This window comes from Bufo gargarizans, chromosome 6, assembly GCF_014858855.1.
Source record: "Bufo gargarizans isolate SCDJY-AF-19 chromosome 6, ASM1485885v1, whole genome shotgun sequence".
Taxonomy (NCBI): domain Eukaryota; kingdom Metazoa; phylum Chordata; class Amphibia; order Anura; family Bufonidae; genus Bufo; species Bufo gargarizans.
The window spans coordinates 344,898,475-344,921,278 of record NC_058085.1 but is presented as its reverse complement, the minus strand read 5'-3'; the positions used below and the strand labels follow the sequence as shown (position 1 = coordinate 344,921,278).

General features: G+C 45.7%; 1 protein-coding gene across 1 annotated transcript in view; it reads left to right on the top strand.

Moving 5' to 3' along the window:
- LOC122941131 (ATP-binding cassette sub-family C member 2-like) overlaps nt 1-22,804 on the top strand; it is a 252,760-nt gene that overhangs the window by 209,178 nt on the left and 20,778 nt on the right. The window contains exons 19-25 of the mRNA XM_044298157.1: nt 90-266; nt 17,139-17,306; nt 17,533-17,716; nt 20,917-21,040; nt 21,165-21,282; nt 22,045-22,264; nt 22,536-22,690. Of these exons, the coding sequence (XP_044154092.1) occupies nt 90-266; nt 17,139-17,306; nt 17,533-17,716; nt 20,917-21,040; nt 21,165-21,282; nt 22,045-22,264; nt 22,536-22,690 (1,146 nt within the window). The remainder of the gene's footprint in view (nt 1-89; nt 267-17,138; nt 17,307-17,532; nt 17,717-20,916; nt 21,041-21,164; nt 21,283-22,044; nt 22,265-22,535; nt 22,691-22,804) is intronic.

Genomic DNA, 22,804 nt, shown 5'->3' with positions numbered 1-22,804 from the left:
TCCATCTCCTGTCTAAAATACTGCACATAGATATGTATAACATTATGGGTAATATAATGTCTTATTAGTAGTGCAACTTTGTGTTTCAGGGTTCTGTGGCCTATGTTCCTCAACAAGCCTGGATCCAGAATGCCACGCTGAGAGATAACATCTTGTTTGGGTCACCTCTAGATGAGGCGCGATATCAGCGGGTTCTAGAAGCCTGCGCCTTGCTTCCTGATTTACAGATGCTGCCGGGAGGGGATATGTCTGAAATAGGAGAAAAGGTGATCCTGTTAGGAAAAAGTGTTTTGCTTTATTGTTTCTGCACTGTATGGGTGGTGGCTTGCTTTTGGTACCATATAGTAATATGAGTTGGGTGTTTAGGCCACTGTTTTGTATTCCATATAGAAGTATTATATAGGCACTGTAGGGCAGTATTATTTCAGCATTATATTTGACTAGTGATGAGCGGCAGGGGCAATATTCGAATTTGCAATATTTTGCAAATATTTGGGCGAATATTCGAGAATTCGCGATTATTTTCTTGATTGTGAAAATCGGCAATGTAATATTCACGTAATGCGCGTGCATTACCAGGATCTAACCTACACTGACTATCTCCCACTAACTATCTGTATTATATATATAAGCTATCTAATGTAATTAAACAGTAAGCACAGAGCACAGCAATGACACTTCTGTCTCTCTCAGAACTCCATAAAACTACAGAAAATAGCTGCTAGGGGGGTACTTATATACTAAGGGTAGGCAACTTTCCTATTTGTTGCTAGGAATATTGCTAAGCTCAGACAAAGACATTACAGTCTTCTCATTGGCCCACAAGCAAGAAGGGAGTGAATCCAGAGGGAGCAAAAAAGGCTGGTTTTGAGAGCTCCATTTATATAATCAGAAATATAATGCGAGTGTGCGCGTTGCGTGTTTGATTTAAGTGTGTGCTTGTATAAGTGTGCAACTTTAGATTAAGTGACTTCAGATTCAGGGATTTTAGTGGGGGACCACATTACATTAGTGTATTATTATTGCACTATATAGTATTTTTCTCTTTCTTGCGTAATCCCCATTTAGTATGTGTTCCATAATTGATAGCACAGTCCAGTGCACATCTTGTCTGATGTATGCAGTCCTGGGACAGCCGTTTAAGGGTGCATATATTTGTTCAAAATGAGAGCAAATTACCCGTTTGGAATCACAAATTGAGTATCTAAACGTGTGAGTTTCAACACTGAGAGGCGTTGACAATTTGGGAAAGAGTTTGCTGCTCACTGAGCAAGCACTCTATGGGGTAGATGAGGGGGAGGGTGAAAGCGAGGAGGCTGAGGAAAGTGAGGTAGCTACGTAGCTGGTTAACAGTTAGAAAGCGGGGTAGAGGGAAGAGTGCCAGGGAGGCTAGCCCTGATCTGTCACACCCTAACAAGTTTGCACAGTTGGCAGATGAGGAGGATGTCGGTTCAGGGACAGCACTGCTGCAGCCGGACCCTTCCTCTGCCAGTCAGGAGAATGTCATCTCCAGTAAGCAGGGAACCAGGAGAGCAGGGCAGGCCAGACTGGTGCTGGTAGTGGTGCAGTACGCAGCCCTGCAGGGTGAGGTGAATGGTGAGGTCACAGGGGTAGTTACTAACCGAGGGTGGTTATAGTACTCAGTCTTTTATATACCCTGGGCAGATGTACAGCAGTGATGGAGAGGCTGGCACAGGGGTCATCTGGGGCACTCTCTGTGTATAGGGACCAGGCCTGATGGTAGGTGAGGTGCCCTGGATGTTGCAGGTTTGTTTAATGTGCCGGTGGCAAGATCCCTTTAAATTCGTGACGCCAGTGCCGGTAACGGTGGCACACCAATTTATGGTAAGAATGATAACAGGCCTGATACACAGATAACAGGAACAAATCACATAAAACATCATATAAAATACAATGACCATGTTCCACAGGAGGTGGACAATAACGTGGCCATATTGACCCATGTGTAGTGCCCACATTTACCTAGTGGGCTACTACATACCCCGCTGCTTTGAGGTTGCCCGTCCTCGGCGCAACATAGGGGGCCAAGGAACAGGTACGGTGACAAGGGGCGTCGTTCTCTTCATACAGGATAGAACAGGGAACAGGTGCGCTGACCTGGCACAGCGTATCAGGAATAACCAGGATAGTCCATAATAATGAAAATTGAAACAATAACAAGTTCTTGGAGGCTCAAAAGAACAAAATGAGTCCGTACCCGGGTCTTGTAGACAGTTAAACAGGGGTTTCCTAGGAGGGGCTACTCTGGTCAACAATGTAGTCCCCAAATTTCACAGGTGGGTGCCCCTTAGTATGCCGCGTGGACCTTCTTACTGGCAGAGGTTCTTCCTGCCTTGGTTCAGGGGGGCCAGAGGAATCCACAGGCTCTGGAGCTCTTTCAAGTACACCCTGGGACCGGTCATCCTGGGGTTGAGGACTAGCAGGAACTGGAGCCGGTACCACCAAGTTCAACCAGGGTGTGAGGAACCAATGAAGTGGCTCTTTGTCATGTATCAGGTTCTCAAAAGCCTGCCTAGGATCAACAGTTTGGGCTGACAACTCGAGCTCAGGAGACTCTGGCTCAATGTCTCCTGCTGCAGCTTCTTCTTCCACGCAGGGTTTTAAAACGATTTCTGTGTACAATTTGGGAGCCTTTACCTTCCCTGGAAATCTGATAAATGTGGGCCTCAGCATTAGGAATAGTAGTTATAACATAGGGAGTCCTTTCCCACTTACTGTCCAGTTTACTGGTTCGGTGGTTATTCTTCAACCACACCATGTCTCCTACAGCTAGAGGTTCCGCATGAGCAGCCAGGTCATAGTCTCGCTGCTGTCGCTTTCGGGCACTTTCCATGCACTCCTGAACAATCTCCTTGGCATTAAGGAGACGTCTTTGATGCTCCACCACCCAATCAGTCTTTGGTAGGGGGTTGATGACATCAGGCACTTGTACATACAGGGAATGGTCGGCAGGCAGTGAATTGTAATGTTATATGTATACATAAGTTGTGGCAGCAGAGTATGCCAATTACCCCTTGTCTCAGGGGGTACTGCCCTCAGCATTTCAATGAGAGTTTGATTCATCTTTTCACAGAGTCCGTTACCTTGCGGATGATAGGCTGTGGTCCGGACCTTCTGGCAATTATGTAGCAGGCACATCTCCTGGAACAACTGTGATTCAAACGCAGACCCCTGGTCGGTGAGGATTTTCTCTGGACAGCCATAGGGCAGGAGGAAATGCTTCCAGAATGCTTCTGACGCAGTCTTGGCTGTCAGGTCCTTCACAGGCACTGCTACAACAAACTTAGTGAAGTGATCAATAATGGTCATGGCATAAGTATAACCTGAGCGACTTGGCTCCAACTTCACATGATCAATGGCAACAAGCTCCAGAGGAGTTTTACTCACAATAGGATGGAGAGGAGCTCTTTGGTCATGGCGTTCACTTCTCCCGACGGCACAGGCAGTACATTCCGGCACCATTTGTCAGTGTCTTCTCTCATCCCAATCCAATAGAACCTTCTGCGAATGGTGGCCTCAGTTTTCTGTACGCCGAAGTGTCCGGACTGGTTATGATACATCTCCAACACCAGACTGGCATCTCGATGGGGTATTAGGATCTGGTACACCCTATCGCAGGACACTGGATCCAGGCTCCTTCTTAGCAACAGGCCTTTTTGAAGGAAGATGGCGATGTCTCCACAATTTCAATAGTTCTGGGTCTGCACTCTTCCTGCGGACTCTTTCAGGAGTTCTTCCGATGGTAAGGAAGTCGAGCAGTTCACCGAGGACTCTACTTTCTGACTGGAGCTTAATCCACCTTTCTTGTTCGCCTCTGGATTCAGGATTATTTGGTGGAGAGGGATCAGCAGCTGAGTTGTGTTCAGTGTGAACATTATCTTGCTGAGCGAACTTATTATAAAACGCCGGCATTTCCACTTCTTCCCAGGCATCCTTTGGTTCATCTGGTGCTTCTGTAGTGGGAAGCCGAGACAGGGCATCAGCATTATCATTTGAGCGGCCTGCTCTGTATTTCACAGTGAAGTCATAGTTGGCAAGGCGGGAGGCCCATCTTTGCTCCAGGGCCCCTAACTTGGCTGTATTCAAATGTGCCAGGGGATTGTTGTCCGTGAAGGCGACAAACGGGGTGGCAGCAAGGTAGTCCTTGAACTTTTCAGTTACAGCCCACACTAGAGCAAGGAACTCCAGCTTGAAAGAACTATAATTCTGTTTTTCTCAGCTCCCCTCAGTGATCTGCTGGCATAGGAAATCACCCTCTCTTTGTTGTCTTGCACCTGAGGCTCCCAGGCCTCTTTTACTGGCATCCGTATAGAGGTGGAACGGCTTCTGATAATCCGGGTAACCCAGGACAGGGGGTTCAGTCAGCTTCTTCTTTAGGAGCTGGAAGGCAATCTCCCATTCTTCATTCCATTCGACATGGATAGGAGTCTTTGGACTCTTTTTGGGATGCCCCCTTAGGAGTTCCTGGATCGGATCCGCAATCTGTGCAAAATGCGGGATGAAGCATCTGTAATATCCTGCAAAGCTGAGGAAACTTCTCACCTCTTTCACGGTGGTAGGAGTAGGCCAATTACGGACAGCAGCAAGTTTATCAGGATCAGGCTGGACTCCTTCTGCACTAACAACGTGCCCTAGGTACTTAACTGCTAGTTTCAGCAGATGGCACTTGGACGGCTTGATTTTAAGGCCATATTTAACGAGGACTTGGAACACTTCAGCCAGATGTTTTAAATGATCCTCATATGTCTTGGAGTATACACTACATGCAGAATTATTAGGCAAATTAGTATTTTGACCACATCATCCTCTTTATGCATGTTGTCTTACTCCAAGCTGTATAGGCTCGAAAGCCTACTACCAATTAAGCATATTAGGTGATGTGCATCTCTGTAATGAGAAGGGGTGTGGTCTAATGACATCAACACCCTATATCAGGTGTGCATAATTATTAGGCAACTTCCTTTCCTTTGGCAAAATGGGTCAAAAGAAGGACTTGACAGGCTCAGAAAAGTCAAAAATAGTGAGATATCTTGCAGAGGGATGCAGCACTCTTAAAATTGCAAAGCTTCTGAAGCGTGATCATCGAACAATCAAGCGTTTCATTCAAAATAGTCAACAGGGTCGCAAGAAGCATGTGGAAAAACCAAGGCGCAAAATAACTGCCCATGAACTGAGAAAAGTCAAGCGTGCAGCTGCCAAGATGCCACTTGCCACCAGTTTGGCCATATTTCAGAGCTGCAACATCACTGGAGTGCCCAAAAGCACAAGGTGTGCAATACTCAGAGACATGGCCAAGGTAAGAAAGGCTGAAAGACGACCACCACTGAACAAGACACACAAGCTGAAACGTCAAGACTGGGCCAAGAAATATCTCAAGACTGATTTTTCTAAGGTTTTATGGACTGATGAAATGAGAGTGAGTCTTGATGGGCCAGATGGCTGGATTGGTAAAGGGCAGAGAGCTCCAGTCCGACTCAGACACCAGCAAGGTGGAGGTGGAGTACTGGTTTGGGCTGGTATCATCAAAGATGAGCTTGTGGGGCCTTTTTGGGTTGAGGATGGAGTCAAGCTCAACTCCCAGTCCTACTGCCAGTTTCTGGAAGACACCTTCTTCAAGCAGTGGTACAGGAAGAAGTCTGCAAGGTAAGAAAAACATGATTTTCATGCAGGACAATGCTCCATCACACACGTCCAAGTACTCCACAACGTGGCTGGCAAGAAAGGGTATAAAAGAAGAAAATCTAATGACATGGCCTCCTTGTTCACCTGATCTAAACCCCATTGAGAACCTGTGGTCCATCATCAAATGTGAGATTTACAAGGAGGGAAAACAGTACACCTCTCTGAACAGTGTCTGGGAGGCTGTGGTTGCTGCTGCACGCAATGTTGATGGTGAACAGATCAAAACACTGACAGAATCCATGGATGGCAGGCTTTTGAGTGTCCTTGCAAAGAAAGGTGGCTATATTGGTCACTGATTTGTTTTTGTTTTGTTTTTGAATGTCAGAAATGTATATTTGTGAATGTTGAGATGTTATATTGGTTTCACTGGTAAAAATAAATCATTGAAATGGGTATATATTAGTTTTTTGTTAAGTTGCCTAATAATTATGTACAGTAATAGTCACCTGCACACACAGATATCCCCCTAAAATAGCTAAAACTAAAAACAAACTAAAAACTACTTCCAAAAATATTCAGCTGTGATATTAATTAGTTTTTTGGGTTCATTGAGAACATGGTTGTTGTTCAATAATAAAATTAATCCTCAAAAATACAACTTGCCTAATAATTCTGCACTCCCTGTATAATGACGTCATCCAAGTATAGCAGTACAATCTCAAAGTTCTTATGGCCTAAACAACGCTCCATTAACCGCTGGAACGTCCCTGGAGCATTACACAGTCCGAAAGGCATGTAATTAAATTCAAACAGGCCCATAGGCGTAGTGAAAGCAGTCTTTTCCCGGTCTTCCGGTGTCACCACCAGACATCTGAGAAGCTCTGACAGATGTGCTTCAGAACCTCCTGCTTGAGGTTCCTTTTTGTTTTGCTTTCGTTTTCTCATCTCACTAGCCTCTCTCAGCTGTCATGTAGTTGCACTGATTGCATCCCTTTAAAACCCTTCCCATACTGCATCACTTTGCGGTTTATACAACTTCCTGGAGTGTGCTGATGCTAGAAGCTGTTACTACTGCATCCACAAGATAAGTCTGTTTTCTTTATTTCTGTTTGCCTGTCGGCTTGATCCTAGGTGACCCTGACTCCCTCGGTATTAAGTGTAGGGAGCCGGTGGTCGTGTCCCCTCACTATTATAGGGTGTTCAGGTGCATACAGTCGAGGAACAAGGATATGCAATTTTCTACCATTGAGATTTTTGCATAGGCTGAGCAGTAAGGGAGAGAGCTAGGGCTCTTACAGGGCTTACCCTCCTGTTCCTTAGTTTTGGATCAAGTCAGTCGGATCTTCATTTGTGTCTTCTAGTTTTCTGTAACACCATCCGTGACATTATAAACCGCCAAAACCGTCTTAAGCATGAATCCGGTTTCAACCTTGATTGACCGCATGCAGGGTCTTTCACTGGAGGTAGCAGATCTCCGGAAAACTGTCTCTCAGTTTGAGGTGACCGTTTCTGCTTGCGTTCATGGAATTTGTTCTGAGCCTAAAATCTCGCTTCCGGATACGTTCTCCGGGGGTAGTGAGAATTTTGTTCGTTTTAGAGAGGCTTGCAAACTCCATTTTCGCCTACTTCCCCATTCCTCTGGTAATGAGAAGCAGAGGGTGGGGATCATCATCTCGCTGCTCAGGGATAACGCTCAGTCCTGGGCCTTTTCGCTGCCGGTGGGGGCACGGCCCCTCTGTTCAGTGGATGAATATTTTTTAGCCCTTGGTCAGATATATGATGATCTGGATCGTATTGCTCTGGCTGAGTCTAGACTACGTCTTTTATGCCAGGGTAAACAGTCCGCAGAGATATACTGTTCAGAATTTCGAGATGGGCAGCTGATACTGGTTGGAATGATTCTGCACTCCAAAGTCAATTTTGCCATGGTCTTTCAGAGGGATTGAAAGATGCATTTGCCTTTCATGAGAGACCTACCTCCTTGGACTCTGCCATGTCTCGGGCCGTTCGTATTGACAGGCGTCTTAGAGAGAGAGGAGAGATCACTCCTTCCTGTCATACTCAGTCCAAGGACAGTGCGGCGGTCTCATTCAGTGCACAGGGGTCTCAGTCGCTCTCAATCCCCCCTGAGCAGGAGCCCATGCAGCTGGGTTTGCTTGCCTCTGACAATAGAGGATTCAGCTCTCATAGGAAGGTTTGTTTCTGTTGTGGAGGTATAAATCATTTGGCAAATGTTTGTCCCTCTAGGAGATTCAGGCAGGTTTTTTTAGAGTAATAAAGAAACAAAAAGAAAAAAATCCTCTAAAGACATTCCATCTGTTACTATTGGCAAGGTTGATGCGGAAATTGAAGGTTTTCCGTTTGCTTGTAGTCCCGTTTTGTCCTACCTGCCAGGGTGGCGCTAGAGAGCAAGAACATTTTTTGTGAGATTTTTGTAGATAGTGGAGCAGCTGTCAATCTCATTGATAATCAATTTGGTATAACTCATGGTTTCCAGGTATGCACTTTGGGAAAGGATATACCTGTTTGTGCTATTGATTCCGTTCCACTTTCTCAGAAATCGTTAAAGGGCATAGTTCACAATATCCGTTTGATTGTGAGTGATACTCATGTTGAGGATGTGTCATGTTTCATCCTAAGCGGGTTGCCTACTCATCTAGTGTTGGGGCTACCCTGGCTCACTAAACATAACCTCAACATTGATTGGCAAGCAAGGCAAATAAATGGTTGGAGTGACTTTTGCAGAGAGAATTGCCGCACGATATCTGTTTCTGAGGTTTCTACTAAGACTGTACCATCTTTTTTCTCTGAATTTTCAGATGTGTTTTCTGAGAGTGGTGTTCAGGACTTGCCCCCTCACAGGGAGTACGATTACCCTATTAATCTCACCCCAGGCGCCAAGCTGCCTAAATCTCTTTTATACAATCTCTCCCAACCTGAAAGGGTCGCTATGCGTGCTTATATATCTGAGAGTCTGAGAAAGGGGCACATACGACCCTCGAAGTCACCTGTCGCCGCTGTTTTTTTCTTTGTTAAGAAAAAAGATGGTTCTTTAAGACCATGTCTGGATTTCAGGGAGCTGAACAATATCACAATTCGTGACCCTTATCCGCTTCCTCTGATCCCAGACCAGTTTTTTCCAAGTTGGATTTAAGAGGGGCATACAACCTGGTCAGGGTCAGAGAAGGAGACTAATGGAAGACGGCCTTGAATACCCCTGAGGGCCATTTTGAGAATTTGGTTATGCCTTTTGGTTTGATGAATTCTCCAGCCGTATTTCAGCATTTTGTGAACATTTTTTATAATTTAATGGGGAAATTTGTATTAGTGTATCTAGATGACATTTTGATTTTTTTCTCCTGTTTTCAAAACTCATAAGGACCACCTACATCAGGTCTTGCTGATCCTGCGGGAGAATAAATTGTATGCTAAACTGGAAAAATGTGTGTTTGTGGTTCCAGAAATTCAATTTCTGGGGTGTCTTCTCTCCGCTTCTGGTTTTCGCATGGACCACGAGAAGGTCTGCACTGTGCTTGAGTGGGAGCTTCCTGAGAATCAGAAGGCGCTGATGCGTTTTGGGGGTTTTGCCAATTATTACAGGAAGTTTATTTTGAATTATTCCTCTTTTGTTAAACCACTCACTGATATGACTAGAAAGGGGGTAGATTTTTCCTCCTGGTCGGTAGAGGCGCGTAAGGCCTTTTCTAGTATCAAGGAGAGTTTTGCTTCCGCTCCGATCTTGGTACAACCTGATATCTCTCTGCCCTTCATAGTTGAGGTGGACGCTTCTGAGGTGGGTGTGGGTGCGGTCTTGTCTCAGGGTCCCTCTCCTGCCAAATGGCGACCGTGTGCCTTTTTCTCGAAGAAACTCTCCTCCGCAGAGAGAAATTACGATGTGGGAGATAGGGAGTTGTTGGCCATAAAGTTAGCTTTTGAGGAATGGCGCCATTGGCTAGAGGGAGCCAGACACCCTATTACCGTGTTTACCGACCATAAGAATCTGGCCTACTTGGAGTCAGCCAAGCGTCTGAACCCGAGACAGGCCAGGTGGTCTTTGTTCTTTTCAAGGTTTAATTTTGTTGTCACGTTCCGCCCTGGGGTTAAGAATGTGAAGGCGGATGCCCTGTCACGTTGTTTTCCGGGAGGTGGGAATTTTGAAGACCCGGGTCCCATTTTGGCTGAAGGTGTGGTGGTCTCTGCTCTTTATCCTGAATTGGAGGCAGAGGTTCAGGCAGCCCAGGCAGAGGCTCCTGATCTTTGTCCTCCTGAAAGGTTGTTTGTGCCTCTCGCTTTAAGACACAAGGTTTTTAAGGAGCACCACGATACTGTCCTTGCTAAGCACCCGGGGGGTAGAGCCACAGTGGATCTCATCGCCCGGAGATTCTGGTGGCTGGCGCTTCGTAAGTCGGTTGAGGGTTTTGTGGCAGCGTGCGAGACCTGCGCTCATGCCAAAGTCCCTCATTCACGGCCATTAGGTCCTCTTCTTCTGTTACCCATTCCTTCCCGTCCTTGGACACATCTGTCCATGGACTCATTACGGACATGCCTCGTTCCTCGGGGAAGACTGTGATTCTGGTGGTGGTGGACCGTTTTAGCAAAATGGCGCATTTCATTCCTTTTCCTGGGTTGCCCAATGTTAAGACGCTGGCGCAGGCATTTATTGATCACATTGTCAAATTGCATGGTATTCCTTCAGACATTGTCTCTGATAGGGGCACGCAGTTTGTTTCCAGATTCTGGAAGGCTTTCTGTTCTCGCTTGGGGGTTCGGTTGTCATTCTCTTCTGCTTTCCACACGCAGTTGATTGGCCAGACAGAGCGCGTCAATCAGAATCTGGAGACATATCTGCACTGTTTTGTGGCGGAGAATCAGGAGGATTGGTGTTCTTTTTTGTCCCTTGCTGAGTTTGCTTTAAATAACCGTCGTCAGGAGTCCTCTGATAAGTCACCATTTTTTGGTGCATATGGGTTTCATCCGCAGTTTGGGGCATTCTCTGGAGAGGGGTCTTCTGGTTTACCTAATGAGGACAGATTCTCCTCGTCTTTGTCATCTATTTGGCAAAAGATTTAGGATAATCTAAAGAGCATGAGTGAGAGATATAAGTGTGTGGCGGATAAGAGACGTGTGCCTGGTCCGGACCTGAATGTTGGTGATCTGGTGTGGTTGTCTACTAAGAATATCAAATTGAAGGTTCCCTCCTGGAAGTTAGGTCCTAAGTTTATTGGGCCTTACAAAATCTTGTCCGTCATCAATCCTGTTGCCTACAGTCTTGATCTTCCTCAGACTTGGAAGATCCATAATGTTTTTCATAAGTCCTTATTAAAACCTTATGTCCAACCCATTGTACCCTCGTCTTTGCCTCTTCCTCCGATTGTGGTTGATGGTAATAATGAATTTCAGGTCTCTAGGATTGTGGATTCTCGTGTTGTACGCGGTTCTCTCCAGTACCTTGTTCATTGGGAGGGTTATGGTCCTGAGGAGAGGATGTGGATCCCAGTGACGGACATTAAGGCCACTCGTCTCATTAGGGCTTTCCATAGGTCCCATCCTGAGAAGGTGGGCTCTGAGTGTCCGGAGTCCACTCGTAGAAGGAGGGGTACTGTCACCACCAGACATCTGAGAAGCTCTGACAGATGTGCTTCAGAACCTCCTGCTTGAGGTTCCTTTTGTTTTGCTTTCGTTTTCTCATCTTGTTAGCCTCTCTCAGCTGTCATGTAGTTTCACTGATTGCATCCCTTTAAAACCCTTCCCATACTGCATCACTTTGCGGTTTATACAACTTCCTGGAGTGTGCTGATGCTAGAAGCTGTTACTACTGCATCCACAAGATAAGTCTGTTTTCGTTATTTCTGTTTGCCTGTCGGCTTGATCCTAGGTGATCCTGACTCCCCCTGTATTAAGTGTAGGGAGCCGGTGGTCGTGTCCCCTCACTATTATAGGGTGTTCAGGTGCATATAGTCGAGGAACGAGGATATGCAATTTTCTACCATTGAGATTTTTGCATAGGCTGAGCAGTAAGGGAGAGAGCTAGGGCTCTTACAGGGCTTACCCTCCTGTTCCTTAGTTTTGGATCAAGTCAGTCGGATCTTCATTTGTGTCTTCTAGTTTTCTGTAACACCATCCGTGACATCCGGGGCCATAGGTACCTGCCAGTATCTACTGGTTAAGTCCAGAGTTGAGAAGTAGGCTGATGACCCTAGGGCAGTCAAAGACTCTTCAATGCGTGGCAACGGATAAGTGTCTTTGTGGGTGATATGATAGATTTTTCTATAGTCCACGCAGAACCTAATACTGCCATCCTTTTTATGAACAAGGACTAGGGACGCAGCCCAGGGACTATGACTGTCTCAGATTATATTAGAGTCTTTCATTTCCTGTATCATCTCTTTTACAAACTGATAGGTAGTAGGTGGTATGGGTCTGTATCTCTCCTTGATAGGAGGATGCGAGCCAGTGGGTATGGTGTGTTTGATTACACTGACCTCTCCGTAGTCCGTGGAGTGCTTGCTAAAGGCCTGGTGGTGCTCTTTCACCAGACTCAGGACTCCCTCTATTTGCTCCTTCGGGGTGGATTTGTTCCCCACATGAATTTCCTCCCACCAGGATACTGAAGAGGCGCTGGCAGGGGCTCTGTGCGGTTTGGAACGTCTCCCTGGCAGGCAGACGGATAACATCCTGGAATGATACCTGGAAAAGCTGAGCAACACGGCAGTGCTTAGAGAGAGTAACAGGGTGATCACCGAAATTAATCAAACGGACAGGCACTTTACCTTGAGATACAGTCACCAGGCTCTTGGCTGCTTGCACGAAGGGATGATTCTCAATTTGGATAGGCTCCACTAGGGCTTGATAGTCTTGCTCCTGGATCCCTAGCACAGCACGGCACCACAGGATGATCTGGGAATTCGGTGGCAGTACAGATTTCTCCTTTCCCATTTGCAAATTTTTGCTGAGCACACAGCACACTGATAGTCTTTTGAGTGACTCTTTTAGAAGCAGGTGAAGCTGAAGGTATGGATTGGTTCAATGCCTCAAGCACCTCGGAGTAACAATTTTTGAAGACATTAGTCCCTAAGATCACTGGGGTGTCACCCTTTATCTCCGGCTTGCACCACAATCACACCTTGCTGTGGTAAGGTGGCTTCTCCCACCTGAAGGGTAGGTTCCCAGTACCCATGGACTTTCACCGGCTTGCCGTTGCTAGCAATAATATCCAGCCAGGATTCCGGTGGCTGGGTGAGGAGACTTGAATCCCAGAATTTGTCAAAGGTGGGTCATTGAATGGTGGTGACCTGAGACCCAGTATCCAGCAGGGCTTCAAGAGGTATCCCGTTGATGCATATGTAAATTTTTGGACGAGTCCCTACGTATCTGGGCATACAACTTGAATCCTTTGGACCTACTGTTCTACCTCCCGAGGGGCGGTCCTCAGCCTCGGGGGTGGCCCGTTTAACTGCCAACATGTTGCTTCAGTATATCCATATTTTTTACAATAGTGGCGGACAGGCTGCTTGCGATTCTTAGACCGGTAACTCGTCGCCCATCGGGTTCTTTGGGGTAGACCTCTTTATATGCAGGCGGGAGGAGCCTTTGAGGAAGAGGGCTTTCGTCTTCCAATAACAATGGTCTTTCCTATTCCTCTATTTTCCGACACACTTTTTCTAGGCTCTTAGTGAGACGGTCTCACATTAACAGTTTTTGGCTGGCAGGCCTGAGGTTCAAGGGAGGCCGCTGGCCCCATGGGCGGGTTTTGACCTAGGATACTGATGGCCAGCTTGTAATGCTCCTGAAGAAGGGGATATACTGTCCCCGAAACGCGTCGAGCCATTTTTATACAATAAAGGTGATTGAACAGAAGCACCAGACTTCCTGCTGCCTTCATCACTACGACTCTACATGCGATCCTGGCCGGGGGGGTTCAAGTCACAGGTGTTTTATGCTTATCCTGGTGACTACCCCCAGTGAAGTGAGTGTTATTTAAGAGTGTGATTTTGTCCTGTACCGGGCATCTCTCACGTCTAATACTTACCTTTTATAATTCATTTTTAATTTAATTTATTCTTTACATTAATTTCCATCAATTTATATCAGTTTCCATTTTTGTCAACCACATCGTCATTCGACTATTGGGTTGCGGACGGTCTCTCGTGCGGAGCAGGGTATGCTTAGGGTCCATTACCCAGCACCCACCATCCAGATTTCAAACTATTGCTCCATAATACTTTTTCGTGTAATATAGTATTCATCACTGTCTAATGGTACTCTCTACCCCTTTGTAACTGTACTTGAAACGAGGTCTGGCGCTCTCTCTCTTTTTTGGGGGTCTAAACTACAAGTGATGGACTCTCCAACGCTGTAGATTATTCTCCCATACACCCATTCTCATTGATGAAAAATTGCCAGACCACTGAGTATTGCATTTCCCCCTACCACTCCGCACCGACTGCCTGCTACCGCTGCCTCTGTGAACCCCTGCACCGCTACTTTCTGGACAGGTAGGCTCCTGCAAAGCGGGCAGCCTACCCCGGGCACATTTGGCTCCCGACTTTCCACTGACACCACCCTGCTGACTCGCTGTCACGCTACTACCTTGGCTCAGTCGCTGCTTTGCGCGCAAGCTGCCACACTCTTCTCCTGATGATGATAATGAAGCCCCCCTCTCTCACCGCAGAAGGCTGAATGGACGTCCTAATATTTGCAATAAATACACCCCAAAACTGGCTGTATGAGACAGCACTTTTCGTACAGAAGCAAAGGTGAATGGAAATAGTTATTTTTCAACTAAATGCTCCCCAAAACTGGTTCTATCAGACAGCACTTTCACCCCAAAAACAAGCAAGGATTACTGGAATTACTGATGTATCATATCGTGCAAACAACCTGAAAGCAGTAGTATTAGAGCAGTTTGGATCCCCAATTAGTGCAACCAGGTGTAATAGTAATTGCTCCTATTACCCAGGCTGTACACTCCCCTATTGGTCCCTCCTCTCCTTAGTGTTGATGATGCCTCCCTATCCTTTCCCTACACTATGAATGATCATTTCCTGAACTGCTCAATCGTTTTTTTTTGCTCAATAAAGTCTTTCCTAGCACTGTCCCTAGCGACCGTCACGTCTCTTCCTGCACTAAGTACATAAATGGCTTAATCCAAGATGGCTGTGTAGTGTCCCTCTAGGTAGGGGTGGGCACTACACAAGGGTCAATTGGGTAACGTGATATTTATCCATGCATTGTAATGTATTTCCTGTATGTTTTCACATTGGTATTATTCCCCTGTTAATGCTTAGCAGGCCTAGTTGGGTGTAATTAGACATCCCAGACACTAGAGGGAGATAGGGAGCCCCTAGTATAAATGTCCAGGCCCAGACAGGGAGGGGTTAGGTCATAGTCAGGAGTCTGTGAAGACAGAAGTGAGAAGGCACCAGCCCAAGATAAAGTCTTTCCTAGCACTGTCCCTAGCGACCGTCACGTCTCTTCCTGCACTAAGTACATAAATGGCTTAATCCAAGATGGCTGTGTAGTGTCCCTCTAGGTAGGGGTGGGCACTACACAAGGGTCAATTGGGTAACGTGATATTTATCCATGCATTGTAATGTATTTCCTGTATGTTTTCACATTGGTATTATTCCCCTGTTAATGCTTAGCAGGCCTAGTTGGGTGTAATTAGACATCCCAGACACTAGAGGGAGATAGGGAGCCCCTAGTATAAATGTCCAGGCCCAGACAGGGAGGGGTTAGGTCATAGTCAGGAGTCTGTGAAGACAGAAGTGAGAAGGCACCAGCCCAAGATATGCTGAGGGCATCCTCCTGACATGCAGCTAGATAGTCCTGGTTCCTAGCTGCACCAGGAGGCTAGAGAAGGAGTACAGCCTGCCTGGAGACCGAGTGTATTCCAGGGGACTAGAGGAGTCACCTAGTCAGCCTGAAGCTCCTGAGGCTAAGGATAGCTCAGTTGAGAAACCCCAGTAGTAGGATAACACCTCCTGGGAGAAACCTGCAGCCACCTTTCCAATCCAGCAGACAAGACAGCTAGGAAAAGAAGGTTTTGTAACCTTAAGCAAGTGGAGGAAGGATTTTTATACCAAGGATTTAAGCCAGCAATTAGGCATCCGGTCCTTGGGATCCAGCCAGCTAGCATAGCTGTGGGGATAGAGCAGCATTGTACTGCAAAGCATTAACTGTATACCCTCCAAGTATCTTGCAAGATTGAAACCTGCTGTGAAGTAAATCTGCTGTGCATTTTGTACTGTAAAGGACTGCGTTATACACCACTGCAACTGATTGTAAAAGTTGGACTGTTTCACCAAGTAAAGCAACGTTTGATTTACCAACTGTGTACTCTAATAATCCTCCTGCAAACCGGTGTGCCACCGGTACAGGCACTGGCGTCACGATTCTTAAAGGGACCTTACCTAAGGCACTCAAAACACCTACAACATCCAGGGCACCTCATCCACCATCAGGCCTGGTCCCTACATACAGAGTGTACCCCAGAGGAACTAGTGTCTGCCTCTCTTTCACTGTCGCATGTCCTGCCCAGGGTTCTCCTCAGAAAAGTGAGTAACCCTCGATTGCCCATACCGTGACCTCACTGTCGATAATACCCTGCAGGTCTAGCGTGCTGCAGCTGAGGCTACTGATAGGGCTGCGACATCACAGGGCTGGTTGCTGATTGGCTGCATGCATGGCCTTTTGGGTCAACCATCGTTCCCAGAGTTCTTAGTTCCTCGTTCTAACATGTGCAGCAGTCATTTTAGAAAAAATACAATTCGTTATTCGTTATTTTTCCTGAAATTCAGATCGAATTCCACTTCGTCAACTTTGATTCGCTCCTCTCTAATGGGAAGCAGTAAATTTATGCCAGCTGTCTGGTGTGAATACAGAGAAATACGATATTCAGAATAAGCCTCATATTTATGAAGCACCTGTTCCACTTTACTGATAGAAGTCAGATAATGTGGGTAAAACTGAGGGAGACTTTATTACCCGTTTTAATAAAAATGTTGCCCTCTTAATAAAAAAAAAATAAAGAAAAACATAAATTCACCTGAAATCATGGGGCATTGTGCTTTCCATTCTGCATTGCCTGGGAGGGATTGACGGACACGTACTGTGAAATTGGGTGGGGCAGGGATACCATACAAAATTTTGCAATGGGGCCCTGTGAGATCTGTGTATGCCCCTGTGTAAAGGACACACTATATGACAGTATTTTGTAGACACTGAATGATGCTATTGTTTGCGCACTATATGGCTGTATTTAGGCACAGTATGGTGGTTTTATCCAGCAGTATATCTATATTTTGACTTTTTATGACACTGTTTTGTGTTCATTACATAACACTTGTATGTAGATATTATGAGGCACTATTATGTGGCTGCTATTTTGTTTCTCCCTTCATGACATACTTTTTCCATGTGTATAAAGGGAGCTGTATAAAGGGCGCTGATGTTTTTATTTTTCTATTTTATTATTTTTTATGTATATTCAATAGGGAATAAACCTGAGTGTAGGACAGAAGCAGCGGGTGAGCCTGGCTCGGGCAGTATATCAAAATACGGACATCTACATCCTTGATGACCCTCTCTCTGCTGTTGACGCTCACGTGGGGAAAGACATATTCGAGAAGGTGGTTGGCTCCAATGGTTTACTAAACAACAAGGTAAACAGAAGACAATGCAGCTCTATCCTGTGATGTAAACCAGTGTATAAATGGAAATATCAATTCACAAGAATCAACCAACATTATAATAACACCCACCTCCAATGTGCAAAGGGCTGTATCACTTCATGGTCATTATATGTGATCCGACAGTACTAGTCTGATGTAGGCACATCATTCTATATTTTGCGTGTTTGTATGCTTATCTCTCCTCCTCTCTTCACAGACCCGCATCCTGGTCACTCATGGTGTAAGCTTTCTGAAACACACTGATGAGATTGTGGTGTTGGTGAATGGCAGCATTACTGAGACCGGCTCATATAAAACATTACTGGCAAACAATGGAGCTTTTGCAGAATTCCTCAAGACGTACGATAAGCAAGACAATACCAAGGAGTCAGAGCCTACAGGTAAAGACAATCTAGATTATAGTTGTAGATATGAAATCTTCTTTTACAGATCATATACAATTCACGTCAAATGCTTGTGTATTTGTATCCTTTTAATTTAGACTTGGTATTTAAAGAAATCCTGCAAGTGAAAAAAAAAAAAAACGGAAGTATTTTCAATGCCAGTGACCAGGTAGAGATACAGAGAGGTCTCCCACCTAAGGAAGACCTGTCACCACTCCTGACATGCCTGTTTTAGTACCCTAATTAATTCCCCATGTAATAACAATTCTGGGACATCTATTCCATTGGCTCTCTGTTGTGTCATTCCTTTATTATTTCTACTAGAAGTTATGAATGAATTGCTAGCAGTCTGCAGTAAGGGTACAGAGGGGAGGTAACCACTTGGGGGGAAATTCCCTGCACAGTCTGACAATGGCAGCACTGATTGGATAGAGCGAGACTGTGCAGGGACACACCTCCAACTGGTTACCACCCCTTTGTAGCCTTACTGCAGACTGCTAGCAATTCATTTATAACTTCTAGTAGAAATAATAAAGGAATGGCGCAACATAGAGCCATAAAATAGATGCTACAGAATTGTTATTACATGTGGAATGCATGAAGCTATTAAATCAGGCAGGTGAGGAGTGGTGACAGGTCAGATCATTGGGGATCCTACATCTGGGAACCCCATTAATCACGAGAACAGGGGCCCCATACCCTCTGCAGGCCCCCTCCTGCTCCCCTGAAATGACCAGATCGGCCGCTCAATACATTTCTATGGGAGTTCTGGAGATAGTGGAGTGCTGTTCTCGGCTATCTCCATGTGACATGTGCAACCAGCCACTCCAGTCATTTCAGGGGAGCAGCAGGGGGCCTGTAGAGGGCACAGGGCCCCTGTTCTTGTGATCAGTGGCAGTCCCAGTGGTAGGACCCCCACCGATCTGATGGTTGTCCCCCTCCTGTGGATAGGAGGAATGCCCCTTTTTAAGTGTATCATTTCAGTTGTATATGTTGTGAGAGTCAAAACCTAAAATTAAAAATAATTTAGTATATGATTATTAACTGGGTTGATGAAAAATGTTCCTTGCTCGGCCTTTCAAAGGCTCCATGATTGATGCCATACATATTCACTGGTGGTGGTTGAGTAGTTGGAGTCACAGCTTGAAGAAACGTGGTGAATAAGATAAAACTTACATAATGTATTGGATATACACTAAAATATTGAAGGGTGTACAGGTCCCTAGATAAACATACAAACAAAAAAAAAAAATTTGGTCACTGGGCATATGTAAGATGCAGTCAGACCCCACCAGTACCTATAACTATGTGCGTCAGATGAGGAAGCACTTGCTGCATCGGCTAGTGACCAAACTTGTAAGCAAATGCTGCGGGTGAGAAATGGTAACCTAACGTAGATATAGCTCCTGTGAAACAACTACTGTGACGTGATATACTCACAGGCTAACGTAGTGCTATATCAAAAAGGGTATACCATGTCTTGGACTATGCCTTGCCAGGTGGAAGGGAACTATCAGCCTAACATGGGTAATCCTCATTGACTGAACCCCAGGTGAATTGTTGATCCCTAAACGCCCCCCCCTGTAGCAATCAATCAATAGTCCAGACTAATCCAGCAAGCAGCTGTCTGCCCTGAACAGATCACATATGTATGCGCTATGTCCATACCCTAAATCTAATTATAGAGCTCGACGTTTCGTCATATAGAGGCTCATCAGGAGCTAGGTCAAGTACAGGACAAACAAACATAGAAGTGCCGTACGCCTCAGGTGGCGAGGCGACAGCTTCGGCGCTATGGTGGCCGTAATACGGCCGCCGCTCTCTGCAGTTTGAATAGGGAGAAACCCCTCCCATTGCTGGGCGGATCAAGCGGCAGCTGGCGGGTCACGTGATGGTGGGTGTGTGTGAGGCACGGTGTATACCCACCCTGATGACCCGCCCCTCTCCATGCCGCGATCCTGCGCTGAGTGTCAACACACTCCTAGGTATGATGCAGGGAACAATCGGCGATTAGGAATGTCAGGAAGAAGGACAGATAAGACAAATATGGCGAAACGTCGAGCTCTAAAATTAGGTTTAGGGTACGGACATAGCGCATCGATATGTGATCTGTTCAGGGCAGACAGCCGCTTGCTGGATTAGTCTGGATTATTGATTGATTGCTACAGGGGGGTTCAGTCAATGAGGATTACCCATGTTAGGCTACTTTCACACTTGCGCTTGATCGGATCCGTTCTGAACGGATCCGATCATATTAATGCAGACGGAGGCTCCGTTCAGTACGGATCCGTCTGCATTAATAACTTTAAAAAATTTTGCAAGTGCGCAAGTAGCCTGCGCGGATCCGTTCAGACTTTCAATGTAAAGTCAATGGGGGACGGATCCGCTTGAAGATTGAGCCATATGGTGACATCTTCAAGCGGATCCGTTCCCATTGACTTACATTGTAAGTCTGAACGGATCCGCACGCCTCCGCACGGCCAGGCGGACACCCGAACGCTGCAAGCAGCGTTCAGCTGTCCGCCTGTCCGTGCGGAGGCGAGCGGAGCGGAGGCTGAACGCCGCCAGACTGATGCAGTCTGAGCGGATCCGCATCCATTCAGACTGCATCAGGGCTGGACGGAGGCGTTCGGGTCCGCTCGTGAGCTTCTTCAAACGGAGCTCACGAGCGGACCGACGAACGCTAGTGTGAAAGTAGCCTTAGGCTAATAGTTCCCTTCCCCCTGGCAAGGCATAGTCCAAGACATGGTATTACCTTTTTGATATAGCACTACATTAGCCTGTGAGTATATCACGTCACAGTAGTTGTTTCACAGGAACTATATCTACGTTAGGTTACCATTTCTCACCCAGCATTTGTTTACATGTTTGGTCACTAGCCGATGTAGCAAGTGCTTCCTCACCTGACGTACACAGTTATGACTGCATCTTACATATGCCGACTGGCCAAATACATTTTTTTTGCTTGTATGTTTATCTAGGGACCTGTACACCCTTCCCTATTTTAGTGTATATCACATAAATTATTTAAGTTTTATCCTATTCACAACGTTTCTTCTAGCTGTGACTCCATTTACAATCGTGAAACGTAAATTTCCTAGCAGTGTGCTTCTGGTTGAGCAGTTGACTCCATAAGGTCAACAAAGTGTTGTATGGTTTTGAGTCTTCATCTGATTTTCTCTTGGTCTTTCTTGCAGTACTACTCAATACAGATGAAGATGATGGTGAAGATCCCGTAGAACAAGCCCCCGAAGTAGCAGAAGACATTGTGACAATGACACTGAAGAGAGAAAACAGTCTACACAGGAGGAAGCTTAGCAGGTGAGTCTGACTGATTTAGGACACAAAGTTTGATGGATTTGCAATTTACATTATGGCATAGATTATGCACGCCATCTAATCTGTAATTTATGATTTCTTCTCTACCTGCAACTATGTGATTCAGTATGAATAGCAGTTTAAGGAGGTCACTGAAGGAAGTAGCAAAGAACAAGGGAGAAGATGAGAAGACAATTGCAAAAGGACAAAAGCTGATTGAAAAGGAGACAGTGGAGACTGGAAAGGTACAGATACAAATGTACTGCAATCATTCTCAGGCAGCACCCATAGTAGCAGGTCATGTCTCCACAACAACAGCCAGTGTATCTGCTAACCCTCTGTCATCAACTGCCAGGAGAGTACCCCTATAAACAGTGCCACGCATAATATTCAAGCAGTGTCGGCCCTCGATAAACACTACTGATAGCAGAATGCTGCTCAGTGCTGTGCCACCGAATTCAATGAAAGTATTCTGGCTGCCTGCATCCACCACCAGGTGGAGCTCACTGCTCAGTACTGTGCACTTGTACTTCTATTGAATGCAATGGAAATATGCAAATAATAGAAATATATCTAGCTAACTCTTCCTAGGTGGCAGCTGCCAGGCAGCATTTGTGGCAAACTTGTCTACTCTGCCAGGTATCTGACAGATCTGTTTTTCAGCTTTTTAAAGGGGTTGTCCAGGACTTTGATGTTTGTAAGGATAGGCCATCGATATTAAATCGGCAGGGGTCCAGCAAGGATAGGTCTTCGGTATCAAAATCCTCAACAACTCCTTTAAGATAAGGCTCATACTAGACAATGAAGATTGATACATTCTGACAATAACATCAAGGTGAGATTTAGAGAAAAGTCGGGTAAAAGAAAAGTGGAACAGCTACTCATAGCTACCAATCTGGATTCTGCTTTCATGTTGAAAAATAAAATCAGATCTAGAAGTGGTGACTTCTCCTCATCCCTCCTGTTCTATTTTTGATCAATCTCATCCATTGGATCTTTTCTTGCAGGTGAAGTTCTCTGTGTATCTGAAGTACCTTCGTGCAGTTGGATGGGTTTACTCTTCCTCGATATTGGTGACCTACGCTTTACAGAACGCATCCTCTGTCGGACAGAACATTTGGATCAGTGACTGGACGTCGGATGCTGTGACTTATTTTAATCAGAGCTATCCAACTTCCCAGAGAGACATGCGGGTCGGGGTGTATGCAGCCCTGGGGGTGGCACAAGGTAACTTTGTTTTGTCATGTATTTTATAAAACCAAGAAAATAAAACCTAAGATTATCAAGACAATAATTGAGCTATCTATGTAATACCTGACAGCCATTCATCTTTGAAGCTGCTGCAGGGGAAATGTCTTACTGGGTGTGATGTCCTTTGGCTGTTTATTGGATCATGGCTCCTTTCTGAAAGAGGCTGTCTCTGATCCATATTCCATTCTTATGTGGCAATATTACATGCTATGGAGGTACTAATGGGTTCTATATGTATTTTTTTTAGGTATTTTTGTGTTCCTCGGTGCTTTTCTGGTTGCTGCCGGTACAGTACGTGCATCACGGCTCCTCCACTCACAATTACTTCGAAATATCCTGCACGTTCCTATGCAGTTCTTTGACACAACTCCAACTGGACGCATTGACAACAGGTTTGCCAAGGTCAGTTCCTTTCAGTCTCATTTAAAGTAATGTTTTTACTAATATAAAGGATGACAAATTTTGCAGGTGCCTGAGCTCACAGGTTTGGGGCAGGAATGTTAGCATGTTAAGATA